We start from the raw sequence: 13,601 nt of genomic DNA, 5'->3' as shown, positions 1-13,601 counted from the left end.
TCCACAGATGACATGACACAAATATTCTATTAAAGCAGCTTCTAAAGTACAAAGTGGTTTAAAATCTCCAGTTAATAGTCAAATGACAGAAACTTTATGTCCAGTGAAGTAAAATCAACCAAATTCATGAACTCTTCCTATTTTAAATAGATTCTTTAAGGAGTGCAACATCTAAACCCAACATTCAGGACAAAAACTCAAAGAATCAAGCAAGTCTTTCCCCATGTCCCTCTCAATTTTTATTTAATTTCGTCTTAACTTATTTCTGCTCCTTCCAATCAGTCAGCAGCTACAATATGACAGACAGATCCTATAGCACCCTCCTGTGGCAGCTGACGGGTGTGTAATCCGTCTCACCGCGTTGCTGAGGGTGTGTCTGCTCCACCCGATGTGGTCCAGAGGTTGTTGTTTGTAGGGCGTGAACCAGAACCTGAGCTAAGCAGCGCTATATCGTTTCAGTCAATATATCTCAAACAAATACATATTTACATTGACAGATGACTTCATAAGAGATCAAGTTTGGTGTTGAGTTTGTCTACCATAAAGCCATAAAAAAAAACATCCTGCAGCTTATTCAATGTTCACCGATCCTCCTCATGAATTCCACTCACATCAATGTGTACATCTGATTAGGCCCCAGACCGTGATGACAGTAAATGCATCATCACAAATAATCATCACATTTAAATAAAATTAATTGGTCGATGGATTAATTAGTCAGAAGAGCTGGACCAGCTTTCATCTGAGCAAAGAGGAGTCAGAAATGCATAGAGAGAACAACAGTGCGAGAAGTAAAATGGAGCGGAAAGTGAGACGCTGTTACATACAGTCTGGTCCGCGTCATTCATCAAGGTTTGTTATGACAGATTAACAGAAACTGTATGAGAAAGTGAGGTAAGAACCCTGGTCTCTATCCAACACCAACCAGGCTAAAAATGACTCCCTTATGGTCCAGTGATACAGTATGTGGGCTCGCCTTGGCACACAGAGAGCAAGAGAACAAACAGTCATGAAAGACATCACCCCACCCAGCTTCCTTTGACCTCATCGGACTGAAGCCGGTGCCGTGTGCAGATGTGTTCTCTCCAAGGTCTCGCCCCCACAGAGGGATCAATACGCAGTCACAGGGCACGACACGGCAGACGGCTGTCAGAGCTCATCCTTCTCCATCTGCTTGAACGCCTCCAAGTCTTCCCGCCAATCAGCCAGCAGCTCATCCACTGACTGACTGCTTGAGTCCGTGTCGCCCTCAGGCTCCTCTCTCTTCTCAGAGTCTCTCTCCTCTTTGGGCTGGGCCTGATCTGCAGAACTAGCATCCTCTTCCGGGGGACTGACTTCCTCTGCTGGACTAGTGTCTTCTTCTATAGGGCTGTTTTCTTCCTGTGTTGGAGTAACCTCTTCAGGGGCCAGTTCGTCCAGCTCCACTGTGCTCATTTGCGATTGGCTAACAGGTTCAAATGAGGTGGGAGTCGTTGCCTCGGTTGTGCAGTCTTCCTCTGCTTCTTGCGCATCCACACCTGAAAAGAAAGCAGGGGCGTGTGACTGACCAGCTTTATACAGAAATATGTTCAGGATACACACACCTACACACACACAAACCTCTTTTCCACCTCTTCTCTCGGAAATCTATACAACATGCCCCATGGTAGCCATTCTTGGTCAAAAATAGACCAGTTTTTATGGAGAGGCTGTCAACTACAACAGCATGATGCTGATGGTGAGTCATGTTTCCCACAGGATAAAGCCGTTCTCACATAGCTGTGCAAGCAAACGGAAAGTAAACTGAGAAAATAATTCTGGCAAAAGGTTATACTGTGAATTTTGCACTTATCTGGTTTGGAAAATTAAGTGTATTAGAGCTGTGAGAGTTTCTAAAAATGTAGCCGCTTCGTTTAAATGCAGATAAATGTGTTAAGGAACCAGTGTGTACCTTTTTAATACCGTCAAGGACTTCTGCAAGAACAACAGGAAGTGGCTGCGACTTCAAGGCGTTATAGTTAAAGATAGCACAGATAGGCACAAGTTATCTGGACATTTTTGTGCTCTGACGGCTCTGTGGTTGCAGAGACTGACCATAAATCAAAGTATCTGCCGCAAAGTGTTTGCTCTGCTGAAGCATTGCAGCAGTCTTAAGAAGCCCAGACTCTTTACAACCTGAGCCAAGTAAACTATAATGGTAATAGTCTCTGTTTATGTTTCTCAGTGAGAGTTATGTTTCAGTGAAAAGAAAACTGTTAAAATCACTATTATGTGACACTTGTGGCAGTCTGTACAAAACAAGCATATTTTCTAACATCTGGAGAACAAGATTTGTAGGTCAGAGCATCTCTGCAGCTCTACAGTACTTCATTATAAAGCCGTCACACATTTGACCTTTATCAAACAACTGCAGCTTTTTAAATTTCACTTTTTCACTTGGCCAGTTTACAATTTCTATAATGTGTCAATTAAAGGGTAACTCCTCCAGATTTCCCCGTTATAGCACGTTCGTTGGGAGTAGTACTTCATATGTGAGACAAGCAGCATACAGTCTTGTTGCTTAAGGGGAAGCTGCATAAAGCTGATAAAATTCCTCCTGTGATGCTTTGTGGCTAGGATGCATTGTAGGTAATGTAGATGATGTTTTGGTCTGTAATTGCACTTCTTCAACACTGTTGGATTCATTACGGACAGCTTTTAAACAAATTATCTAAATCGATACAGCAGAACCAGACATATAACTTTTTGGGACAAAAATAAAAGTAAAGGTTATAACCTGCCGCACAGTCCAGTCTCGCCATGTGTAACCATTAATTTGCTCAAGTGACACAAAAGAAATACAGAGATGTCATGTCCTAAGCTCTGATGGGGAAAACAACAAATGACATTAATGTGACGGCACAAAGCTTTTCTATCACACAAACACAAGCCTGTGGTTAGAGGGCAGAGCGAGAGGGAAGGATGGAAGGATGACTGTAAGGGGGGGAAACAGAGGTATAGGCCTTAAAGGAAAAGGATGAAAAACGTGGTTAACAGACAAAGAAAGAAGGAAAAGAATACTTACTACCCTCAATCAGGCTGCCAGGAAGAGGTTTACCTTTGAATATGGCTGCTGCTCATCCAAAGGGGATAGGGTTGTGAAAAAAAGAAGAGAAATCAAGAGAGGAAAGGCACTGTTACAGTCCACCACAGGGAATAGAGGGATTTGGCAAATGAAGAAAAAAAGGAAAAGAATGAGGATGCAATATTGATAAGGGTGTAGACCATCCACCATTATAACCAACGATGGTGGGTGCCGTCTGAGTGAGTCATGATCTCTGAGAGTTCAATAATGCCCGAATCTCTTCACCTCATCTTTATTTCATGAAGCCAGGCACATTATGAGGCTCAGTCAGCGGAGAGAGATTAGTACACCGATGTGATCAATCTCATCGTGAGACGTGAGAGGAACAAAAAGAGGAGTTTTAACAATTAGGGAGGCGTGTGAGTGTGTAATGTCACACCTCTGTCTCTGGCTTTGTCGCTCAGCAGCACCTCCACCTCCCTGTACTCCTTCAATGCCTCCAACAAGATGTTGCCCTCCTTGTGAAAGAGGAAAAGTAGAGGCAAGGTGACGTCATCTGTGCTGCGGCCATCCCCCGCCATCTGAAACAGGGGAGCCGTGTCGCTGCTGCTGCCCTCGTTGTCGTCTGGAATGTGATAATTGACAGTGGTGGTGCAACAATTGGGTGATAAATCAATCCAGTAAATCCAGAGAAAAATTAACTGACTACAACTTTGACTAGAGAAGATTTATATTGCATTCATAAGTAGGGACAGTTCTTGTAACTTCGGAAATTTAAAATCACATTTATGGAATCCTGTTGGACACAGGTAAATGTTTGGTTGATGGTTTAATAATTTGGGTTAAATTTAATTGATAATATGATATAAGGTTGTAACTGTTAATTCAATTTTACAAAAAAAATACCTAGATCCTTTAGAAAAGTATCTTATTAGCATTAATCCTAATAGCGAGTCAGGTAAAGCAATAGCGTCCATGTTGTTGGACCTAAAACCTCATGAATCCACAGGAGTTGGAGAAACAACTTCCCAAATCGAGAGATGGTACCATCCCATGAACATGGCAACGCAGGGTTATCACTGAAGTCTTTTCAACAAGAAATGTGTCCAAAAGTTGGTGGTTTCAGCTTCTCAGATGACAAACTTTCCTACATTCAATAACCTTGGGTTTTGGACTGTTGTTCAGAACAAAACAATCAATTTGAAGACATCACCTCTTGGCTCTGGGAAATTAAATTAGGATGACATTTTGCAGACTTAAGGTTTAGTCTATTCATTTAAAAACAGTCTCGATAAGAGATTTGAATTCACTATATATATTTTGTAAAGGAATTAATTCAGATGCAGATTATCATCATAAAACTTACTTGAATTCTGCTTTATTGGTAAGTCATCATTGTAATATGTAAGACCCTATTCGACTGGCTATCTTCAACATAATTCATTTATCTAGTCATTGAGTAGTCATCTTCCGTCTTGTGTCGTTAGCTGCTCGCACTCACCGATGACTATGCCTCCGATGGCGCCAGCCTTCTGGATGTGTCTGGCCTTCTCTGCAAACATACACTGTCCCCTCTGAAGCAGAGCGATACGGCCCCGTACGTACTCGGCATTAGTGATCTCACTGCAGCCGCTGTAGGGTTCAGCCACAGTCACAAAGCCTCGAACCTGCAGGACAGGTGAATTATCACTGAGAATGAGCATGTTTTAATATTATGGGATGTACAGTGCCGCAGTCTATATGCACCCTCCTGTTTTAAGTAGGAAAATATTCCAGGAGAGAAAGTGCTCTCTTGAAAATACCAGTGGAATGGTGCGTGGCTCTCTTAGGAAAAACAAACATGTGGACTGTTAAGTGCCAATGTGAAGCTTGGCAGCCTGGCGATGCTACAAAACCCCACTCACCCCTGTGGAACTTTTGGAGAGGTCTGTGCCAAACTGTGCTGGGCCGGCAGTCAGCACCACCCTGCCAAAGAATGGATGTGAGACAATCTGAATGGCTCTGGGAGGCAGCTGCTCTTTCTGCTGCTGGCTGGACAGCTCCATCATCTCCTGCATGAAGCGCACGCCGTCCTCAGCTGCCACCGCGCTCACAGCCTGGGTGAAAGAGAGTGTGGGTTTTAAAAAGTCAATACTTGAATTGTAAGGGTGAGACAAAGAGCAGCACCATCGCTCTTGCAGCTTAACAATTAAATAATGGTGCAGTTGGACAAGCTGTTGCATGCTTTACACATCATGCACTTAATGCACACATCAAACTGCACTAAATAGAGGTGAACGGTTACTGCTTTTGACAAATAAATGCATGTACACAATTTAAAAAGGTTGTTTTTCTTCATTATTGAGGTGATATAACCTCATGTGCAGTATTTGGCATATTGCAGGATGGCATGAGTAGTGTCATTAGTTAACCCGGCATTCCCAACCCTAGCGGTATAACAACAACCAAAAAAAAAAAAAAAAACAGCTGAGGAGTATGTTACTATTCTGAAACTGAATTATTCCAGCCCTCAATTGTGTATTTTTAATGTCTCTCCTTGATGCTAAACTGTTTACCTGTGTAGCATGCTGGACCAGCTGCACCCTGCCATCTTTCAGGTGGATGAGACTGACTCCCATTCTCCTCAGCAGCTCTAGATGTTCAGGGTTGTTTGCCATGAAGTCCTGAGCCCTGAGAGGAGGACGGCCCATGCCAGGCTCCCTGAGAGGAGGAAGAAATTAGTAACATGGAAGAGATAGAGATGTTAGGTAAGATAGATGTCACACCTGCATGTTTACATACCTGTACGGTGCAGGACGGGGGCAGCTCTTGTCCACAGCGCTACGAATCGGTTCTCTCAGGTTACGAGGGAAGGCGGGGTCGGGAAACAGGAGGCGAGTGTTAGGGCACGTCCAATCGAAGTTCGAGTCATCCAGCTCCTCCTCTGACTAAAGTATCAAACAGTATATTACAAATTCTGTTAGGAATGATTCAATGCTTGCATCAATCTGTCAGATTTGACTTATTATGGCAACACGTTGATTACCGTTTTGTTTGAAGGAATAGATGAGGCATGAGGAGCTGTGGAGAGGGACAGGGGCAACAGGTGTGCCTCGGTTGTGAAGACATAGTCCTCCACGTCAAAGGGCAAGTCATCAACATCAGCAAACAGCAGGAAGAGGTATTTGAACATCTCAGCGAGGAAGAAGGAGTCCATTCTGACAGGAGAGAAGATGTGTGAGAAATGGAGCGCAGGGCTGACGAAGCAGAGCCTCATATATCAGTAGGCTGATACTTGTTTACATCTTAAGTTATTGTAAATACTGTATCAAACAGTATACATCTTCAAATTCATACTGTGGTACATTCATTTTGTAACATAGGCTTTTTGGGGGGACATGAATGCCCCATTCATGCAAATTGTCCTTTTATCAAATGGGATTCTTTTCTTTAAGTTTTTTTTTTTTTTTTAAGCATGGTGACAGTGCAGTCTATGGGATGATTTCACCACCAAAGCTATTACTTATTCCTCATAAGAAGTTGATTTAACAGGGGAGTTTAGTGATCAAAATGTCCTGCTTGTTAATATCATCTTTACAAATAAAATGTACTATTAAAATTCCCCAGTACACACATTTGTCACAACTACATAAATAAAATAACAAAATTAGAGGGATACTTGCCTTATTTTATGTGTTTATTTAAAGAGCAAACACCATCTTATATGCTATATTTTACTTTATCAATTTAGTCTCATGAATTCAGTGATGAACAATAACTAATCTGAGTATTTAACATTTCCTTCCTTCCACTTGCTGTAGGTCATGCCATCTTATCTAAATCTGACGGTACAGTATGTACCTTCATGTTTACAGATGCAGTTTCGTACCTATCGTATTACAAATCATCAGTCTTCATATTCTCACCTGTCCTCATGGCTTCCAGTGCGTACGTCCTTCATTGCAGCAAATCCGCAGGGGACGCGAGCAAAGCGGTTGAGGTTGTCCAGGATGGTGCGACCTGCCTCCAGGTAATAAGGGTCTCCTGTGGCCTTAAGGTGTGAGAGGACAGTAGTGTGATCATAACAGAAGACAGCAGGTTGACAATAAAGAGAATTCCTGTCGGACACAAAGATATAACTTCTATAATCTGAATGTTTTATCATATTATGCTCCTTCATACATTTTTACAAGACACCAGCAAGCCAGAGGCAAAATATGATAATTATGAACACTAATTAGTCTGTATGCTGGAGACTGCCTAATAACTGCACTTATGGAAGCAGCGTTTTTGAAATATTATAACTGAGTCTTGGTGTACCTTGAGATTGTTGTCAAATGTCAGACACTTGACATAAAAGTGCCAACATTTAACAAAACCTGGTGCATAATTATAGACATCTACGTCTTTGCCATGGCAGCGAAAAGAGAATGTCTGTGTTATGCCAAGCTTGCTTGATAAATTACCTTGTAAAGGAAATAGGTGCTCTCTGCAAACTCAGGCCTCAGGGGATGTTGGGCCCAGTGAACCCTGAAATCAGTAGTGAAGGCCTGGGGAAAGATGGAGAAGGACGAAGGGGTCAGCACACCGTCCCAGGCAGTGTAATTAGAACAGATAGACAAAGCTAAAATGCAGCCGCGTCGCATGAAAGGCAAGCTTGTTCCCTTCCAATCAGCTGTGGTTGGAGACACAGGCCATATGGGGTTACTTGGCCCTGCACTTAAATGTCACTTGTCACATGGCTGTGCAGTAAAACAAGACAGACAGACAGACATATTACCTCTGGGAGAAAGTTATGTTTCTTTGTAACTTGATATAACATCTCATGAGTCTCAATGGCAGGGCGGATATCTCCCTTCAACACCTGAGACATGAACAGTAAACACAATGTTAGTGACATGGCGCAAGCAGTAACAGGAAGAGTAAATTCTTAAATTCACATGATCCAGTCTGACCTGCAGTCCAGGGAAGAAGGCCAGCAGAGAGTCCATCCAGGTGCGAGCGGGAAGCAGAGGTTTGTGGATGTGGACATCGAGCAGCAGCGGAGGCTGGCTAATGTACTTCATTATGGATGCATAGTGCTAAATGGGCCATACAAAGTCGAAGGACTGAGGATTAGAACAATAGTCTGGTGCTTGGTGATATACACAAATAGACCAACATGAGCCTGAGGACCTAAAACTAAATTTATAATGGTAGAAATGTTTTTTCAGTGCGCAGAGGAATGAAACAGAATCTTCCTGAAATGCACAAACATTGAAGTATGACACTTTTAAGTAGACAGAGAGGCATTGAATTACTCTGTACAATAAGTGTGTGTTTGTGTGTGTCCTCACAATATTGAACCGCTGAAGAAACAGGTCATCTCCCAAGAGGATGTAGGCCTTGAGAAGGTACTCATAGTAAGAGTCGATTCCTGCTCCGACTCCACTGTCTGGAGACAGACAACATACATCAATTAATAAGACAGAGAAATCAGACGATAAACAAATGATTATCTTCCCTCCTTAGCTAATGTCATCCTGTTCCCCCATCTCCCCAACCTCCCACATATCCTCTTCTCCTCCCTCCCCTCTCTCACCTCTGCGGACCCACTCTCCAGAGTGGATGTTGATGGTGGTCCCAACCAGATTGCTGTTTCTCTGCCTCTTCTCCCACAGAAAATCCATGGCTCTCCGGGCATGGGCCTGTCAGTGTGAGGAAGGTTGCATTATTGATTAAAAAAAATAGAGGAATCAATCTGCAGCAGCTGCCCAATGTTAGAAAGATCAGTAACTGACTCTGTGCTTGATCAGCAGTCTGCTGCTGCCAGGAAGTGAACCAGTCCCAGACTCTAATATCATAGCACAGAGAAAAACATCTAACTTTTTATATCCCAAAATTCTTGAGTACACCACTGTGGCTACAGGGTCCATATCCACCATTATATCTGTTCAAATACATTTCATAAAGCAGGTGAACAGTAACACAAGGGCAAATGAACACTGAAGACAGTGAGATCTCACTGAATACGACATAATACATGACTGATACCATCAACAACAGGATGGTTTCATGAAAGTTTCTGCAACCTGATCTTAAACAGCGAAGTGTAACTTAGATCGCAGCTGAAGAGAAAGATGAGCTGCTTGTAGGGTGTGGCTGTTGAAATTACTGTTGACAGTGGTGTTAGCAGGTAAATATGTTAAAAGTGTCGGCAGAGGGAACATCCAGGAAGATCCACACGCACAAAATGCTAATTTTGTCCTGCTTCTTAAAAGCTTTGCTGATAAATAATCAGAGGTTAGAAACTTTTAGTCAGAAAAAGTCAGTTATTTATATCCATTTCTTTTAAAGCAGCAGAAATCTGTTAACACTGTTGATAAGTGTTGTCAAGAATATTGGAGATATTTTTATTTAACACAGATTTTCAAACCAAGAAAATGGTAAAAAAAAAAAAAAAGGGGGGGGGGGGGCTCAATAAAATATAAGTTACAGTGCAAGACAGGAACATATTATTATTGTTGTAAATGTGATACCTCAAACACAGGATCCCCAGTGAAGCGACTTAAGGCAGCAAACTCAAGGATGATGGTTCCTGCACACGCAGTACAGGTGTCGGTCTCTGTGCCCGTCCTCGTCTCAGGACCCCACACACCATGTTTCAAGTTCACCTGCCAGAAAAAAAAACATTACACAGCCTGTTTTTGTAGAATCACATTTGGTTTGCAAGAGACAGTGAATAAAAACTAGTCAGACATGAAAATGCCTGCGTTCAAAAGGTGTGACAGCTGCAAGCGGATCAGTGAAGCAGAAAATGAAAAGATGCCGTCATGAGAGGATGCAAATCTGCCGAACTGTAACCCTGGAAATGTGTAAAAAAAAACGCAGATATTTCTTTCAGGTTTTGATTTTTCTTGTTAAACATACAGTACCCAATTTCATCCATTCTTCTAATGAAGTTCAATTGATGGCTACAACTAAATAGGCTAACATCACAACATCCCCACCTAAAATAGACTACAGTGCATGCAGGTTTGTTTCTGGCATTAAAGTGCTGAACAGAAATACTTCTGTGTGCCTCACCCTGGGATAAGGTAGGCCACTACTGGTGTTGAAGGCTGGCAACAGTCGGAGGCCCAGGTCTTTGGCCATATCCAGAAGTTCATCCTGGTACCACTGCATGTGTTGACCTCCCTCCTTCAGCATTACAGCCATGGAGTGCCCTCCCAACAGACCTCTGATCACACACAACGACCACAAATTAAGATTTCTGTGCAGAAGAATTATTACTACCATCTCTAAACTCTTCTTGGACAGCTGTCAGAAAGTAAACTTAACATGTTGTTAATCTAGGCCAATCTCACCCAAGGACTCGAATGTTTGTTTCAAAGACAGACACCACGATGTCGTTGTCCAGCCGCACATCCTTCAGAACTCTCCTCACTGCAGCCTCAAACTCTGTCGTCTTGTTAAGAAGCTAAAATGAAAAATCATTAGAGGTAATTATAGACCATTTCATAGTTTCACAGCAGACTGAAACACTCTGGTGCAGACGTTTGACTCAAGAAATAAATAATAAATGGCTTTGTTCATTTTTTATGAGTAACATTGACATATTCTCCGAATTCTGGACTCAGAGAGCAAAAGAAAAAAAAAAGTCAAAGGATCATTTTTTGTACAGTCACATTACTCCAATTTCATCAATACCACCACTGTTTCCTTTACTATTACGGTAATCAGAATGCAGCCTCAAAGCAAGAGCCCAAAAAGGGACTGTAAGATAGCCAAACAAGAAAAATACACAATACTCACCACCAGAGTATCCAGAGTGTCTATGAGAGTCAGTGAGAACCTATCGAAGACAGACGAGAACTGTTTACCAAGGGTGTTGTTGCCTTTTCTGATCTTTGTTTTTTTTTTTTTTACCTGATCTTGTGTATTCAGTGTGTGTGAGTACAATTTGCCTCCACTTAGTGCTCAACCGGGTGTGGTAGTGTGTGCAAACCCACGTCAGTGCTCAGTTAAGACATTTGATCTCAAGGAGCAAAGGCAGTGTGGTACTCACTTTCCCAAAGCGTCGTCAATGTCACCTCGACTGGGTTCAAGCCCGCGTACCCGTCCTCTGCATGTTAGTGGCATCAGCTCATCTGCTGGGTATGCATGGTCCTGAGAATACACACGCAAACACACTTTAAGCACCATTTCTTTGACCCTCAATTCCGTATCTCTTTCTTTAGCAGACCAGTTCATTCCAATTAGGCCCAAGGCATCTTAAAATGTACACAGAGATTAATGCTGTCCAATCAATATAATGTGTAAATGATTGTCATAAGAAGTGTATTTATGATTCTTTAATAAACTACTACAAAGATTATTTCACCTTATTTCACAACAGATATTCTCAACTCTACAAAAACAAATACTTTTTTTTTGTTGGTAGTCACCATATAAGCTGCCAAACGGTTCTGAATCAAAGCATGTTATCAGGGATCCATACTCCTTAAACTAGAAAATAATATTTCTAGGAGGAATCCAGTGAAAATAGATAACTTACCATATAGTTCTGATATGCATGGTCAAACATCTCAACCACTTGGTTCCTTTGGTCAAGAGAAAACACGGACAAAAGTTAACGTGTGAAACATCTTTTCTGGTAAGAAAATGTTTTCCTCGCGGTGCGTTTTTCTCATCTCACCTCAACCTCTGCTTCTCCTCCCTCGTCATGGCCTGTCCATGGCTGCATAATGCTCCAAGCAGCGTTAATAAGAACAGCACAGCTGGCATTGTGGTGGATTGGCAAGATCGCAGCAAGACCTACAACTACAGCTTAACTCTCAGACTGTCACTGGGTAAAAGTCTGGACATTACCACCGCCCCAACCAAAATGCTCAAACGACCAATAAGACCTATGAATCATAAACCTATACAGTCCCATTAATAATATACTTCTGAGATCATGTTAAAGCACTAAGATGTATTACCTATACAGAGCATCCTTAAATCATCCTAATTTGTTGCTCAGTTGTGGCCATTTAAACTCCCATCTGTGTTTTATCAGCAAAACTATACGTTTTAATATGTGCGCCTACAGCCAGAAGTGCAATCAGCTTGCAGGAATGTTGTGATTTCAAGTAACTAGATATCTAGAGGTAACTGATAAGATGTACCAGGCATTAGTTGTAGTGCAAAGTTGCAGCGGGCAGGCTGGTGTGTCACACCTGTTTACTTTTCCAAGCTGTCACCCGGACTTACTGTACACAGCTGTGACGTGACATTACACCCGATTAGCCGAACTAATCTTGAATATGAAAATAACGATAAATTATTTCCTTAATGTAATCACCATCGCCTGTTCAGACATCATCACATTTAAGATTCACTGTAAACCAAGGCAAACAGGGCCGGGTTAACAGCTCCTGTCTTATTTAAGATCCTAACCTAACGTTACTCCTTAAAATCGTCTACTTACTCCACTCAACATACAGCCAATTAAACCAGAAGTCGAGCCAACAGCAATATCCATACCCGCTCCTGTTATCACTCCGATGTGTCAGCCGTAAACTGCTAGGATATAAGTTAATTATTTCCTCCTCTTGACAGTTCTCTTTCGACTGCTGGTCAGACAAGCCGCCGAGCACTTGTCAGGATTTAATTAGCCAGTTAGCCAGCTGTGCTAACTAGCTAGCCGACCTAGTGACAGCGGACCGTCCGCGAATACAAAATAAATCGACCAAAAACTCGTCCATTGTTGAGCAGCGGACCGGACCAGGTTATTTTTTCTGTCCTTCGGCCGGCTATTTTAATAATTTCACCGTACGCTGCTGTTTTACCAAGCTAGCCTGTCTTCTAAACCGGATGCCGTTAAGATGACAACGTCCACAACATCCGCTTCCTGGAAAAAAAATGGAGAACTGTTGCCCTGAGTTCGGTTTCTCAGTCAGCATTTTGTCGTAGGCTGACACACAAATCGCATATCCCTCTCTGAGATTTGCAAACGTACGTAGAAACATGGCCGTAACACTACTATGAAGCATATATAGCCAAAACGTAAGCGCAATCAGTTGTTTAACGGCTCTCTAACGTGTTAAACAAGTAGGAAGCTACCTGCAAGTCTAAATTAGGGAAAAGCCCACACACATTTGGCCCCATTCGTGTTACATTTACTTGCTGATCATGAAAGTTCGGAAAAATGACTTTTCAGCATTTTTTCGCTGAGGTGTTTGGCCTGTTTGCATGTAATGACGGAAATCAATCTTTAGTAACTACATCTCTCAGTTTATATTGTTCTGAAAAATAATACAAAAGAATAACACAATAGCTCAGGTAATTATCAATGTGGACTATTTTGATTCTGCTATGGTTTTATCACTAGTAGATTGTTTGCCATAGATTATAAAATATCTGACCACAGAAAGGTATATTGATGGATGCTTAGATTTGTTTCCTTACATGTAATTTCCAGCCTCCTAGTGTGCCACTTCGTTTGTGTAAAGCATGCAGGCCTTTCAACATAAATTTAAAAAATCGTGGCAACATTCTAAGACAGCGCGTGTGTTTTGCAAATGAATAACAATTGCATCAAGTACCCTAAATACGT

The 13,601-nt window shown here is 42.0% G+C and overlaps 1 protein-coding gene across 1 annotated transcript; it reads right to left on the bottom strand.

Moving 5' to 3' along the window:
• Positions 1-216: 216 nt before the first annotated feature.
• Positions 217-13,127, bottom strand: edem3 (ER degradation enhancer, mannosidase alpha-like 3). Its single transcript, XM_037116114.1, has 20 exons — positions 11,700-13,127; positions 11,559-11,604; positions 11,070-11,170; positions 10,817-10,856; positions 10,369-10,481; positions 10,088-10,241; positions 9,541-9,675; positions 8,604-8,709; positions 8,359-8,456; positions 7,978-8,103; positions 7,803-7,886; positions 7,489-7,572; positions 6,949-7,073; positions 6,069-6,240; positions 5,825-5,970; positions 5,599-5,743; positions 4,948-5,139; positions 4,545-4,710; positions 3,483-3,668; positions 217-1,517 (listed from the first exon to the last, which is right to left on the bottom strand). Exons 1-20 carry the CDS (start codon positions 11,786-11,788, stop codon positions 1,150-1,152), a joined length of 2,676 nt encoding a protein of 891 aa, XP_036972009.1. The 5' UTR covers positions 11,789-13,127; the 3' UTR covers positions 217-1,149.
• Between the last annotated feature and the right edge of the window lie 474 nt (positions 13,128-13,601).

This window comes from Acanthopagrus latus, chromosome 11 (genome assembly GCF_904848185.1).
Source record: "Acanthopagrus latus isolate v.2019 chromosome 11, fAcaLat1.1, whole genome shotgun sequence".
Taxonomy (NCBI): domain Eukaryota; kingdom Metazoa; phylum Chordata; class Actinopteri; order Spariformes; family Sparidae; genus Acanthopagrus; species Acanthopagrus latus.
This window is presented reverse-complemented; position numbering and strand designations above follow the sequence as displayed.

Excerpts from the sequence above, each read along its gene's own strand:
- edem3 (XM_037116114.1), bottom strand. The coding sequence starts at position 11,788 with ATGCCAGCTGTGCTGTTCTTATTAACGCTGCTTGGAGCATTATGCAGC. Across the intron at positions 10,482-10,816 it reads ACACTCTGGATACTCTGGTG|CTTCTTAACAAGACGACAGA; the intron begins GTGAGTATTGTG and ends TTTTCATTTTAG. Across the intron at positions 5,140-5,598 it reads TGGTCCAGCATGCTACACAG|GCTGTGAGCGCGGTGGCAGC; the intron begins GTAAACAGTTTA and ends TCTTTCACCCAG.